Source organism: Adiantum capillus-veneris, chromosome 4, assembly GCF_014529385.1.
Source record: "Adiantum capillus-veneris isolate H3 chromosome 4, ASM1452938v2, whole genome shotgun sequence".
NCBI classification, from domain to species: Eukaryota; Viridiplantae; Streptophyta; class Polypodiopsida; order Polypodiales; family Pteridaceae; genus Adiantum; species Adiantum capillus-veneris.
The window spans coordinates 167,225,916-167,240,269 of record NC_140934.1 but is presented as its reverse complement, the minus strand read 5'-3'; the positions used below and the strand labels follow the sequence as shown (position 1 = coordinate 167,240,269).

The 14,354-nt window shown below is 39.6% G+C and overlaps 1 protein-coding gene across 1 annotated transcript; it reads right to left on the bottom strand.

The window, feature by feature from the left end:
• Positions 1-12,249: 12,249 nt before the first annotated feature.
• On the bottom strand, positions 12,250-12,660 carry LOC147460321 (uncharacterized). Its single transcript, XM_086511691.1, has one exon. The coding sequence runs from the start codon at positions 12,658-12,660 to the stop codon at positions 12,250-12,252; it is 411 nt and encodes a 136-aa protein (XP_086367817.1).
• Positions 12,661-14,354: the final 1,694 nt, after the last annotated feature.

Here is a 14,354-nt window from a genome sequence, read left to right as displayed (position 1 = left end):
TCCAAAGTAGTATGTATGAAGTGCTATCTCACCTCAATGTGCTTTTTCCTTGAGTAAAAGACTGAATTCTTTGCAAGATGAATGGTGCTTTGATTGTCACTGTACTAGACACAATTTTCTTTGTTGTATCCAAGCTCCTCCAAGAATCTATGAAGCCACAGAATCTCTTTGCTTGCCGCTATCATTGCTACATATTCTGCTTTCGTGGTAGAAAGTGATACCACTTTCTACAGCATTGAATCCCAAATTACTATTGTACCTCCAATTGTGAAGACATAGCCAATAGTGCTCCTTTGAGTATCTTTGTCACCTGCAATATCTACATTAGCATACCCTTGCAAGAAAATATCAGTGCCTCCAAAATACAAAGCATTTGTTGTTGTCCCTTTTAGATACCTAGGTATCCACTTCACAGATTTTCAATGCTCTTTACATTAGGAAGAGAATGGGGTGTAGGAGGGCCTCTTTATTTGGAAGTTTAAGCCTAGTCAAAGCTTTAGTATTAAGAAAGTAATCAAAGGACAACTTTTGAAATCAAACAGGCAAAATGACTAGTTTATTTGAATTCAAAGTTTCCCCCAAAATGGAATTTAAAATCTAGCAGGTAAAACCATATCATATAGCATATCTATGGGACGAGCTTGACGTGTAGATTGCAAATCCATGGTCTCCGCTCAAATCAAAGATCATAAGGGTGGGAGTTATGGAAGGCTAAAAATCTTAAAAATTTCCACCTCCTTTTTGGGGGGGAAAGTGCATCATCTCTTACACTCCCACCATTCTTGCATACATGTTGTATACCTATTTGTCAAGATGTTAATCATCTCCATAAGCTCATGCCAAATAAAGAGGCCCTCCTACACCCCACCCTCTTCCTAATTCCTGGATTTTCCATGAATCTACTTGCAACTCCCACTGCATGTGCAATGCCTGGCCTTGTCTAGACCATAGAATACATTAGAGAACCTACCGCTCCAGCATATGGAACTTTAGGTAAATGGTCTATCTCCTTTTGTGTCTTTGGACACATATCCTTGGTTAGTTTAAAGTGACTAGTAAAAGGTGTAGAAATTTATTTTTCATCTTGCATTACAAACCTTTCTAGTACCTTCTTGATGTAATAATCTTGAGATAGCTTTACTGTGTTCTTTGTTCTGTCCCTTGATATCTTCATGTCGAGTATCCTCTTTCTAGCACCTAAATATTTCATTGAAAAATATTTAGATAGCTCCTCTTTTAGGTCTTTGATGTTCTACATGTTAGCACTTGCAATCACCATGTCATCAACATACAACACTAGGATGATGAACTTCCCATCTCTCAAATTTTTTGTGTAGATGCGGTGATTTGAGTTTCATCTTCTTAATCTGTGATCTAACATCCATCAAATGAACTTGAAGTACCATTGCTTGATGCTCTTTAAACCATACAATCTATTTTGTAGTCTAGAAACCATTTTCTCATTAACTTTTACTTCATATCACTTTGGTTGAAGCATGTAAACTTCCTCCTCTAAATCCCCGTGAGGGAATGTCGTATTTACACCCATTTGCTCAAGATTTAAATCATGAGCAGTCACAAGGCTTAAGACAAGCTTAATTGAGTTCATTTTTACAATAGGAGAAAATAATTCATTGAAGTCAATACCTTTCTTTTGAGAAAAACCTTTTACCACAAGCCTGGACTTGTACCTTTTCCTTCCACCTTCTTCTTCTTTCAGCTTATACACCCATTTGTTCTATAGTGCCCGCTTACCTTTAGGCAGCTCAACCAACTCCCATGTTTGGTTGCAATGTAATGAGTCCATCTCCATTTGCATGCTCTTCATTGATTCTTATTTGGCTTCATGTTGCATAGCTTCTTCGTATGATTTCTGGCTCTCCGCAAGATTATTCCTTATCTGTCACAAGAAGGTTGCCTGATCATTGACTCTTTGCTCTGAATATTGCAATGAATCATTTTCTACGTTGAGCTACACTTGGATCTTTTAACCTGACAGAGTTGTAGTTAACAGTTCATTGGTAACCTCTGTCAGATGTTCGTCTTTGGTCTTGTAGGCATCTGATAGCTTCATGAGAAGTTCCCCTAGCTCTTCCATTTCCTTTTTTTTTTCTCTTTTGCTAGCTAGTGTTGTTCAGCTTCAGCTCTGAGCTCTTGAATTTGTCTTTTCAGATCAATGATGACAATCATTCTATCCTCTAGCTCTCCTTGCATAGCGTCTATGACCATCTACAACTCTCTAGCCTTAGCACTATGGCTAAGTGCTATTGTTCACATTTTCTCTATCATCTCCTCCATCTGCTTGGCATATTTGTTTACTTGTGGAATAACTTCATCATTTTTTTGCCAGTCTTCTTGCTCTGTGAGTTGCCTAGATGTTTCAGCAGTCTCTATCTGTGGCTCCTTTGGTGGGGCTATGGCAGCTGTTTGTGGTAGTGGCAAGGGTTCTACCTCTTCTCAAGGCTGTGTGGTTGCCTCTGCTACTTCGTCTTCTTGAGGCTTCATGGATGCCTCTGCCGTTTCCTGTTGGGTGATTGTAGAAGGTGTGTTTTGTGTTTCTTGTGCCTTGGGTTGCTCAAAATTGGCAGTCTTTTGTGGTTTAGGACTTGCTGTCTCTTGCCGTTCTGGATCTTTTTCTTTGGCTTGCTCACCCTCAGTGGTTCTAACTGTTGGTGATGGGGGAGGGCTTGGCATTGGGTGGTCTTGTTGTTCCGTAGCAGGTGAGGTAGGTTTAGGAGACATCTCACCCTGTTCATGTTGTGTTTGACTTTGTTGGGCCGCTTTAGCTTGTCTATGTTGCCTCACCGCATCTTCCTTTGCTTTTCTTTCAGCTTCTTGAGCTTCTTTTAGTTTTAACAGTTTTTCTTCCATGTACATGCGTTCAAGAGAATCCTTGGGATCTTCTTGTTCTCTCCTGGCAAGATTCTTGGTTTGGGGGCCTTTTATATCTCTTAGAACCCACTTTGCTGGGTCCTCTCCTCTGTAGCTTGGCGACTTCTTTCGTAGGTTTGTTTTCCCCTTTCAAACCTTGCCTTTTTTTGTTGAGGTTCTTCCTGATGTGCAGCCACTACCTTCTTCTTCATCTCCTCTCTTCTGGCTTTCTTCTCTTTATTGTCTTAGCTTTTGCTGCTATGTGCTTCATGAGAGCTTTTTGCAGATTCTTCATCAGATTTGTAAACTCTCTTTGATGACCTTGTGGTTCTTGGAGATGGTTGTGCTGATACAATCCATGTGTTTTGATCTACGACAGGTGGAAAATTGTTTGCCATGTCGATAGCATGATATGCTATTCTTGTTAGTACCTCAGGTGCACCCAGATATGTGATCTTACCCTCTTTCTTGGTACCCTTCAACGTGGATAGCACATACTATGCGTGAACAATCGGCTGCCTAGTTGTTGACTTCAACACTTGTGTGAATGTAGTCACAACTTCATGATTAGGTGTTGTGTACCTTATCGGTGTCTTTGCTAGAAAGTGGAGGTGTTGATGATATAACCGTGCTGGTTCTTCCACTTGCTTCTAGATGAGGTCAGCAAAGGTTGCCGCAGCAGTCTCCTTGGTGAAAGTACTTGATGTCTTCCTGTCACGAGCCCTCATCGTCATCCCTTCTATTGGAAAATTGAGAGCCTTGGCCACTATTTCTTTTGTAAATACCACTTCTACCTTCTGCCCTTGTTGGTCAGTAATCTGGGTTGATCCATCTTCCTTGATTGTAGACAAGAGCTCATAGGCTTTCTGGAAGTCTACACCACATGTTTCTTGGTCGTAGAACTCTTCAAGTTTGAGCCTTCTGTTAGCTTCTTTTGTGTCGGGCTTTGCCGTGACATCATAGATTTCTGTCGATAATAGTTGCAGCTCTACCTGATGTCCTTCTTTACTTTTAAACCTGCCTGTGAAAACTATTGTATTGTTTTTCTCAAGTTGTTCTCTGGATAGATATGTTGCTTTGGTTGTCTTTACTGAACTGGGGTCTAGTTGGTAGGGTGGCAGCTCTTGCAGCTTCTCTTTTTGAGAGACCCTCTTCTTGGCCTTCTTTGCAACTTGGAGTGCTCCTGTTAAGTGAATAGAGTACCAAAGTTGGAAAATTTTTGTAATTTCCACTGTGAAATGTCCTTCAGCCTGAATTGCAGACAAATTGAGTCCATTTTTCTTCAAATCAATTTTTGAACATGCATAGATGCATAAAACATGTAAAGGTCAATTCATGAAGTACAATGAAAAATTTGGAACAAAAGTAAATAATTGCGATTATTTACAGCTGATGAATTTTTCCAGCTTTTTGCAATTTTGGCATCATAAGCTTGAAATATACATCAATTTGATACTCTGACTGAAGTGTGGGCTCATTTGAGTGCTTAGGGTGAAAATGGTGTCAAATTCAGGCTTTCCTTCTTTGAAACAGTAGATATAAAGGAATTTTGATATTTTGAGCTCCAATTTTGTTCAAACTTGGTTAGTGGGCTTAGGACATCAGGTGCTTTGGTCCCATGAAGGCAAAGTTGCAATTTCCCCCCATCTTGGCAAAAAAGTAAGTAATCGTGATTATTAACTTTTTCATCAAAATGAACATTTTGTGGTGCAAAAATTGGTTCTAGAAATGATGTAGACCCTGTGTATGAGATATGAGGTGATCTGGAACAAAATGTGACTGATAACTAGAAATTGGTTTGAAAGGACTTCGTTGTATTTTTTGGCAAGTTATCATTGATCACTTTGGCTCATACTTGAAATGTGGCATGTAATAGGTGTGCACAAGTGATGGGTGATGTGAAGGTACCATTTTCAAGCCAAAAAATGACAAAAGTAAATAATCGCGATTATTAGCAGTCAACTGTTTTTGCAAAACTTGACAAATTTTGACCTAAACATCTTCAATACACCTAAAAAATGTCCTAAATTGAGTTTGGTAAAGTTTTGTCTTGTCTGCATCACTTTGGCTTTGTCGACTCTGAATTCACCAATTTTTATGACTACATGGCCTATAGACTTGGTTAGTCACTTTTGAGGCTATGGACTTGTCCGCTACAGAGTCCTGAAGCAACTCATCCATTTTTGGCCCATTTGGAGTCAGTTTGACTTCATATGTCAAGCTTTTTTTTGCTTTTTAAGAGCTTGACTTGATTGATTTTATGGAAACCAACCATATACATTGTGTACAGACCCAATCTATAAGCTGGCTATGGAGTCAAAATCCAATTCTGGCATCTGCCAAAAACCTAGCTTTTCTACTTGGGACCCCCCTCTCCCCCTGCCGAATGGTCAACTGGTGATATAGAAGTGTTCTATTATGTTGGGGCATGCTGCAGTTCAAGTCTCGTCTGATTTGGATGAGCTGACAAGCTGCGATGGTCAATTTTCAATCATAGGACTTCGTGCACTGCTTGGATTCTAGGGTTTTTCTATGGGTTTTAGACTAGCTACCGGCCGTACAAAATGAATCATCAATAAGTATAGAAATTATCCCTCATGTCTCGTGTGAGACGGCGCTGTAAACAAGCGATTGTGGACTCCAAAAAATGCACACGAAGAAGGTTGAAAGCTCTCTCTCCAAAGGCAGCAATTGAAAATGAGGTGATTTTAGACTACCTTGGGTATTTATACTCGGACTTCCCAAATCATTTTTCCCCAAATTCCCCTGTTAGTCCTACTAGGCAGTAAAATCTATGCTAGACTCAAAAATTTCCCCAATCGGATTCATGTAGCTGCTTTTGCAAGGATTCTCCAAAAGTAGGTCCGGCCGCCTACTTTAGTCTTCCCGCTTCCATCTATCAATTTGATTGATATTTTTTGTGTCTGTTTTCCTTGTCGTTCTGATTATCAGCATATCTTCAATTTTTCCATCTGAGCTCATTTGCTATTTATTATTAATTTTTGACCTGTTTATTGAAAAAATTCAAGGAAAATAACAAAATGCGCTAAAAATGAAAAATGAAAATCCAATAATTAAGAAAATGCATTGAAAATCCAATAATCTATTTTTAAGTCCCAATTTCAAGAAAAATGATGAAACATAACCAAAAAACTACTTTTTGATGATTTTTTGATAGTATGTACACTATTTACACTCATTGGGGAGATGTTATCAGTGAAATTTCCCCTGTGATGGTTTGTAAGGGCATTATTAGGTAATTTTTGCAAAAAATCACATGTTAACATCAAAATTTTTCCTCTCTCTTCAAACATTGCCCCTAATTACTTAGTTCCCTATCACCCCTCCTAGATGGCGTACTCCAGGATGACTGTGTGCGTGGGTTGAACAATCATATCTATGCATAGCCTTGGTTGGCTCTACCATGCTTTGAAGATCAATGCAATTCAATCCATTGTGATGTGCAAGAGTTGGGTCTTGAGTAATTAACTCAAGGGTTTTTGATGTCGAGGTTTCTTTTTGCTGTCTTTCAAAGAGCAAATCTTGTAGCTTGTGTGCTCTTTGCTTGATTGTCCCATTAGGATGCTTTGTTATACTAATTTCCTGAGCTGTGGGTATCAATAATGATGGTTTTTGTTGAGGTTTTAACTGCCATTGGTATCTTGGTTTGTCTTGGTCAGAATGGTGTGGTTGAGTCCTTTGAGACTTACCTCTCCATTGCCTTATCAGTTTTGCAATTTGCGGAGAAGATAAATTCTCCTTCTTCTTTCAAATCCATTTTATTTTAGGTTCCTTCCTCGTAGATACTCCTGTTTGTGCTTTGAACTTTGGAACCATCTTTGGTACTGTAGATAATTTTTTGGGCACCCAGTTTTGAATCGGCTTGTCCTTAAGCTGTGGCCTTTGTACCCAAATTTGCATGACTCCTTGCATGTTACTTGTAGCATTTGCTTATTGATAGGATGGACAAGATTGATTTCTTTGTGGTTTGCTCTGCTAGTAATCTCCTTTCCATTCCTCCTTGCTTGGTGCAATTGGAACAATGAGTTGTCCGCCTTTAGGTGATAGCTTGAGCTGATTGGTATCCCAATATGGTACTGCCTTGTACGTCTGCATCCATGGGATTCCAAGAATCATTTTTTCATTCATGTGTTTATCCGGTAAGCATACAAACTATTGAGGACATGAACATCCATTTACTATCACATTTAAGTTGACTACTCCCAATGTTGGTGTTGGGTTCTTGTTGCATCCTTTAATAGTCGCTATTCCTGCTACCAAAGACTGACTTGTTGCTTTCTTGTACGTGGAATAGCTAACTGCATTTACTCAAGCTCTTGTGTCGACCAATGCATTTGTGCTATGATAGTTCAGTAATACTTTGATGCGAAGGTCCATTCCATCTAACCATTCATCATCTGTTGACACTGTCTCTTTCTACAATCCCATTGTCGGCCATCTAGTTTCAGAGTGTTGATGGGAATAGGTATTTGTTGATTCTTGAGAGTAGCTTTTGTTTTGAGTACTCAAAGCCGAGCTCCTTCTTGGGATTCATCAATAACCTACTGTCGTTTTATTTTTTGTTGCTTGGCTGCATACATTCTTGCTAGCAATTCATTGGTTAGTGAAAAATTGTACTTCTTTAAAGGATAGCCACTAATCCAATTAGCCATTGGTTCACCATCTAGGGTGGACAAGTTAATTGGTCCACTTGGAGATACAACTTCAATTATAAATGGTCTGTTTTCCTTTTTCTTAAACTTGGGAATGTGTTGCTTAAGGGAATAGGCTAAAATTAAGTCCCCTTTTTTGAAGATTTTTGTGATTAGATGGGAATCAAAAAATTGTTTTTGTTTCCGATTTTGTGCATGGATGTGAGCTACAATAGTTAGCCTTTGCTCGTCAAGCTTTTTAAATCTTCAAACCTCTCTGACAATTCATGTCGAGTCCATTCAAGATCTTTTGCTACCCTTAGTGTCTGCAATAGAAATTCTACTGGCAGTATGGCATTAGACCATAAACAAGGTTGAAGGGTGTAGCATTTAATGTTGTTTTGAATGAAACTCTATAAGCCCATAGAGCAAGATGGAGATTCATTTCCCAATCTGTCCTTCCTAAACTAACCAATTTAGTCAATACCGAGCTAAGGATTTTATTCGTATGCTCAGCTTTTCCATTTGTGGGTGATGGGGAGATGATTTGTTATGGATTATTGTAAATTCTCAATTAACTCATTGAGAAAATGAGTTCCCCTATCGTTGACAATTTCTATTGGCAGTCCATATCTTGTGAACACATACTCATACAAGAATGCATATGTGGTTCTGGCATTATTCTTTTGAGTTGATTTAGCCTTGGCCCACTTGGTCAAATGGTCCATAGCTACAATGATATAATGAACTTGTGTTCTATAAGCAGGTGGCTGTATTGGCCCAACAAAGTCTATACCCAATTTTGCAAAAGCTCTAGCTCCCATCATTGGTCTTAAGGGCATGCTATCTACACATGTGGGCATTTTAGCTCGTTGACATGCATCACACCTTCGAACATATTCTTTGGCATCTGCAAAAAGTGTTGTCCACCATATGCCTTCCATTAAGATTGCTCTTGCAGTGGTCTCACTATAAAAGTGACCTCCAGCTAATCCAACATGTGCTTGTTCTATAATAGGAATGTATTCGTCTTCGTTTGCACAAAGACGTAAGTGTTGATCTTTACCTCTCCGATACAATTGTTTTCCAATAAGAGCATAGTCTCTTGCTTCCATTTCAATTGCTCTTTGACGGTGTTTACCCATATTCTCAAGAAATGTTAGGCTTGATAAGTAAGTTACTAGATGGTTAATCCACTTAGAAATAGGCGACATTTGGAACAATGTCACATGAGGTATGGGTGTTTGTTTTTGACATCCAAGATTTTTTTTTTTACAAAAGAATGAACATCCTTCCTCATAGTTGTCCAAAATACTCCAAGTCTCAAGATCCGTCGCATAGTTTGGTCTTTCGCAAAGTGAAGTCCTACTATGGTAATATGCGCTCGACTTAGGTATTGGGTTTTTTCCTCAGGATTAATGCATAAAAGCAATATTCCATCTTGATTCTTTTTAAAAAACCTTCCAGCTATTAGTTGATACATAGCCAATTGCTCAATTAATCCAATTGTAATAGGAAGTGATATTTGCAAATTCACTTGAGCTATGGTCATTAATGATACCATGCATTCCGACCATCGAGGTATCATTTCCACGAAGAACAAATATGCATCTAGTAGATCATCATCTACTCTCTTAGGTGGTTCTCCTAAAACAATCCTTGAAAAATGATCTGCTCTTTGATGAGTAGTGCCCTTTTTCACAACTACAGTGAAATCAAATTCCAGATGAACCATCTCACTATTCTTCCTGTATTGCACAGCTTGTTGACCAAGTACAATACACAAATCTGTTTGCTAATAGGTAATGTCTATACTTTTTGATGGCATAGGTCATTCCTAATCCTTCCCTTTCGGAGGTGGTATAGTTTTTCTTTGCCATATTCAACTGTCTACTAGAATAAGAAATAGGAAAATCAAATTTTTTGTCTCCTGGTTGAGCTAGTATGCACCCTATGGAAAAATTGCAAGCATCTACATGTATGTGGAATATCTTATTACAATCTGGTGCTTTCAGTATTGGAGCTGAAGTGAGAGCTTGATGAAGCTTCATAAAGGATTCTTCACACTCATCAGTCCATTCAAAGTGTGTGATCAAATTGTACATGAGTTTTGCGTGTACATGTAAATGAATCGTCTGTAATAACCACAATGTTCCATGAAGGCTTGAACCCCCTTGACTATTGTTGGTCTAGGCAAATCAACAATAACATGAATTTTATCCATATGAGTAGCTATGCCATTTTTAGACACTATATGTCCAATAATTTTTCCTTGTCTACCCATGAATATGCACTTTTCATGATCTAAGAAAATCTTGTAAAGTCTACATTTTTCGAATACCTTTTTGAGGTGTTCAAAATGATCAGGCCAGATTGATGAATCATTAGGCAAAATTTGGACTCACAAAGGGGTCCTTTAAGGAGTTTGACTTTACCTCTCTCTACCAAAACGGGCGCATGGATAAATTTTTGCAAACAAACTCCAAAGTTGGCGGAGGTCTGACAATTAGAATGTCCTCTTCAAGTTCTATCTACTGATATATAGCACGCCATGAGATTCCTCATATTTTAAAAGATTATTTTTTTGATTCACTTATGATATCGGAATCTAAGTGAATCAAAAAAAGAATCTTGTAAAATATGAGGAATATCATGGCGTGCTATATATCAATAGATAGAGCTTGAAGAGGACATTCTAATTGTCAAACCTCTACCAACTTTGGAGTTTGTTTGCAAAAATTTATTCATGCGTCCGTTTTGGTAGAGAGAGGTAAAGTCAAACTCCTTAAAGGGCCCCTTTGTGAGTTCAAATTTTGTCTAATGTGTACACATATACCAACATAAACACTCCAAGAAATTACGAAGATATTCTTTAAAATCATGGCTCATCAATCTTTGAAAGGTGGCAGGAGCATTAGTAACCCAATAGGCAAAAATACACCATTCAGCTGCAAAGCAGTTTTATATTGATCCTTGGGGTCAACCAAAAGGTGATTGTATCCCAAAAAGATATCTAAAAATCTGTAAGCTTATTTTCTTGCAACTCGTTCTAAAACATACTCAGAGATTAGAAGAGGAAATTTGTCTCTAATGGTAGCTGCATTCACTTTCTTGAGATTGACACACACTCGTAATTTTACATTTTTCTTGGGTACTATCACAATTGGAGACACCCAATCGATGTGCTCAATTTCATAAATGAATTCGTCTTCCTTTAGCTTTTCAATCTCTTCTTTAATCTTTCTGGAAAATGTTTCATTGTATGAGTATGGCCTTTCTCTACTTGGTTTCACATCATCACTCATGGGTATGGTATGTTGATAAATTTTTGGATCAACACCCTTGAGATCATTATAAGACCACACAAAGATATCTCGGTATTCTTTCAATAATTTTCTCTTCTTCTTCTTCCATTAGGTCATTTGCAATGTAGGCAGATCTAGGCTCTTCTCCTGGTTCAGCCAAATCTATCTTTTTTTGTGTTTTCAGGTCCTTCGTAGGATTCGTCCGTTTTTGTAGTTCCCTAACAAGTTGTTTAACTATGATTTTCTGGTCTTGGAGAGTATATTTCTTGTAATGAAATAGAACACTCATTATATCGTTGCCATCCTCCTCAGTAGTTTCCATTTCATTTGTATATATATCCTTTAGAGCTTTTTGCAACTCTTGATATTTCTTTCTTCGTTCCACTTGTGTCATTGTTAAACACTTGTCCCGGTTTTAGGTTTTGCAGGAGTTTCCTTTCTTGTTTTTCTCAATGTTTTGGATATTTCTTGTTTTTCATTTGAAGGATATCTACCAGTGATTTTGTCCTTGACACAATCACGTGCATCTATCTGCATTAGGAACTATGTTCTACTAGAGATTAATGGCATAGGTCTAGCTTTGAAGTTTCTCGTGTCTCTTTTTCTTCTATACCATTTCTGTCTTCTCAGTTTCTGTTTAGGAAATTCAAAAAAATTTTCCTCCCCTCCTTTCATGAGTAGCTTAGCTCTCACATGTTCTTTTTTTGACTCTGACTCATCTGAGCTAGTTGAGTGTTCTTCTAACTCATCTGTTGCATCATAGTAGAGGTCTGAAAAGACTTGTTGAGATTTCATCAAGCCCTTGGAGTCGTGAATTTTGGCTTCAATGTGTTGTGTTGAGATCATTTGTATGGGAATTATGTCATAGTCGTCCTCATTGCAAAATTGAGTAGGCATAGACATATTTATGTAATAGGCATGGCTGCCTATTACGAGACTGTGCTCATAGAAATGCAGAGAGAGAGAGAAGCACAACACAGCATTAGAGAGAGAGAATAAGAATACATCATCGCTGCCCACTGCCGCAGTCCCACTCATTGTACCGCACCGCCATGGCCGTAACTGGCCATCCTGCACTTGTCGCAGGTGCAGGGCTTCAGAAGAAAGCTGCACCGAACTTCTCTAAAAATTTGAACGCCATGGAAACATACCTCTGTCCCCACTACCGGCTGGGTACAACCGAGTGAACCGCATGTGATACTTGCATGCCTTAAATTGTTGACGTTCTGAATTCCAGACTGCTCCGCATTGTGTTTGCCCACCAACCCGATGAGCAATTCCCAGACCACCACATGCAGTACTCCCACAAGCAACGTTGACCGACACAATCTGGCTATCCTCCAGTAGGCCCCGCAACACCACACCGCCTGTATAGCGACTTCTCATCTTAGTCTCGCCTACAACACAGTGTTTGCCCAGTGCTATGAACGGGGCTGTAGCACTAGTCGTGGCCTTTCAATTGCATGATCAGCCTTTCTGCGGGCCCAAGTCTCAGAATCCATGCCATCCTTTTCTCTTCCATTCCAAAAGTCCCTGTCCCTCTGACCAATGACATTATACCCTCTCGAAGATACAGCATTCTTAGAAGCGGCCCAGATCTCTGAGTCAGAGCTGTCCAGTGGGACACCATTCGTTGGCGCAGAAGAGAAATTGTATTTAAAGACCCTCTCACTTGCACCATTGGCAGGTGGAGCAGGGACAAACTTCTTGGAAGCACCCCAATGAGTGTGATCATCCGCCTTAGACAGAAACTCACGATCATCAAATCTGCCACCTCCTTCTTCAGCAAAGGGGAGTCCGCTCTGCGTGTGGTCGCCAAGTGTAATAGGCATGGCTGCCTATTACGAGACTGTGCTCACATAAATGCAGAGAGAGAGAAGCACATCACAGCATTAGAGAGAGAGAATAAGAATACATCAGATTCCATAGCCTTTGATTATGAGAAATCCCGATACAGCATACAAAGGAAACCCTTCCTTATGTAGAAATAATGACCACCCTTTCATATCCCCATAGCCCTTTCTGAGTATGCCTCTTGAGATCCCCTCCTTCTAAGGGCTTATTCCCACATGAAGGTACATGAAGACATGTCGTACACTCCCAATGTGATTTAATGCGGTCATGTGCAGCTATGTGCGGTCCGAGCACATACAATTTACAATCTACATGTGCAGCTATGTGCTCGGACCGCAGCTACGTGCGGTCCGAGCACATACAATTTACACAAACATTTATTGTTGCTAAAATTTGAGTCCACTCAAATGGCTCAAAAAAATTCTCTGGAAAGGGTTCAGGTACATAGGCTTCATTGGTGCAATCCATTTCTAAGATACATTCTTCTCATTTTAAGCTCCCCTTTTTTAAGGCTTCGCATATCCAAATAGTAGTGTCATTGCTCAACCACGATGGAAGAGGTCTTACCATAGGAGGTCTAACACCTTGATTAGCTACATAGTACATTGGTGCGAGCTCTGGTGTAGTATAAGTAATAGGTTCTTCCGTTGTGTTACCATATACATGTGGTAGTGATGTGTGTGAACACACTAGGACCGCCGGGGCATTTTTTCCCTCTTTAGGAGGTTTTTTCCCCGAGCATTGTATATACGCCCATCACTCTAGGGCTATCTATCTTTACATTGCACACTAAGTAACACACTCTCTATTGTGTGCCTTGAGCTTCCTTCGTCTTCCCAAAGCTGTGTGCGTTTCTCTGCAACCCTAATTCCAACAATTGGTATCAAAGCAGGTTGCGTCCTCCAGGGCTTAGTCTCCAGCTTCTCCAGCACATGCCTGCTCACTTTCTCCGATTTCAATGAGATTTGGCAAGCGTTTGCAGGTCTGCTCAGATTTTTGATTTGGGCTCATTTCGGCCTTCGTTTCCACTACAGGCAGTACTGCACAAGCTATTTCGTCATTTTTTGCAAAATTTTTGTTAGTGCCGTTTTCTGCATAACAGGTGTCTTATAGTCTTCTACGGTTTGTGCTATATAGCACGTGTTGTTCCCACTCCGTTTCTCCTATTTTCGAGCAGTTTTCACATCAGGTGCAGCATTTACCATGGTTGACAACAACAACACAATTGTGTTCAAGATGTTTGCTCTGCTGAGGATAGGTTGGATGGGGACAATTACCCTATGTGGGCTTATATGATGCAACATGTTCTTGTGTCAAAGGGCGTTTGGAACATTGTGCAGGGCATTGATGTGCGTCCTGGTTCTGAGGATGTAGGCGATGTTGAGGATGTTGCAGGTCTTGTAGCTGTTACAGTTGTTTTGCCTACGGTAGAACAAACTCGTTGGGATGTTAAGGATGCACAGGCTCATGCATTGATTGCGTTGTCTGTGAAGCGCACCATTGTTCCTCACATCCGTTCAACAAAATCTGCAAAACAGGCTTGGGATATTCTAGCAGGTCTTTATGCAAGTCGTAACGAGGCTAAAATTGCTTTGCTATGTAAAGAGCTGGAGTCGAAGATTATGAATGAGGAAGATGATATGGACACTTTCCTTGTTAGTGTCAAGGATAT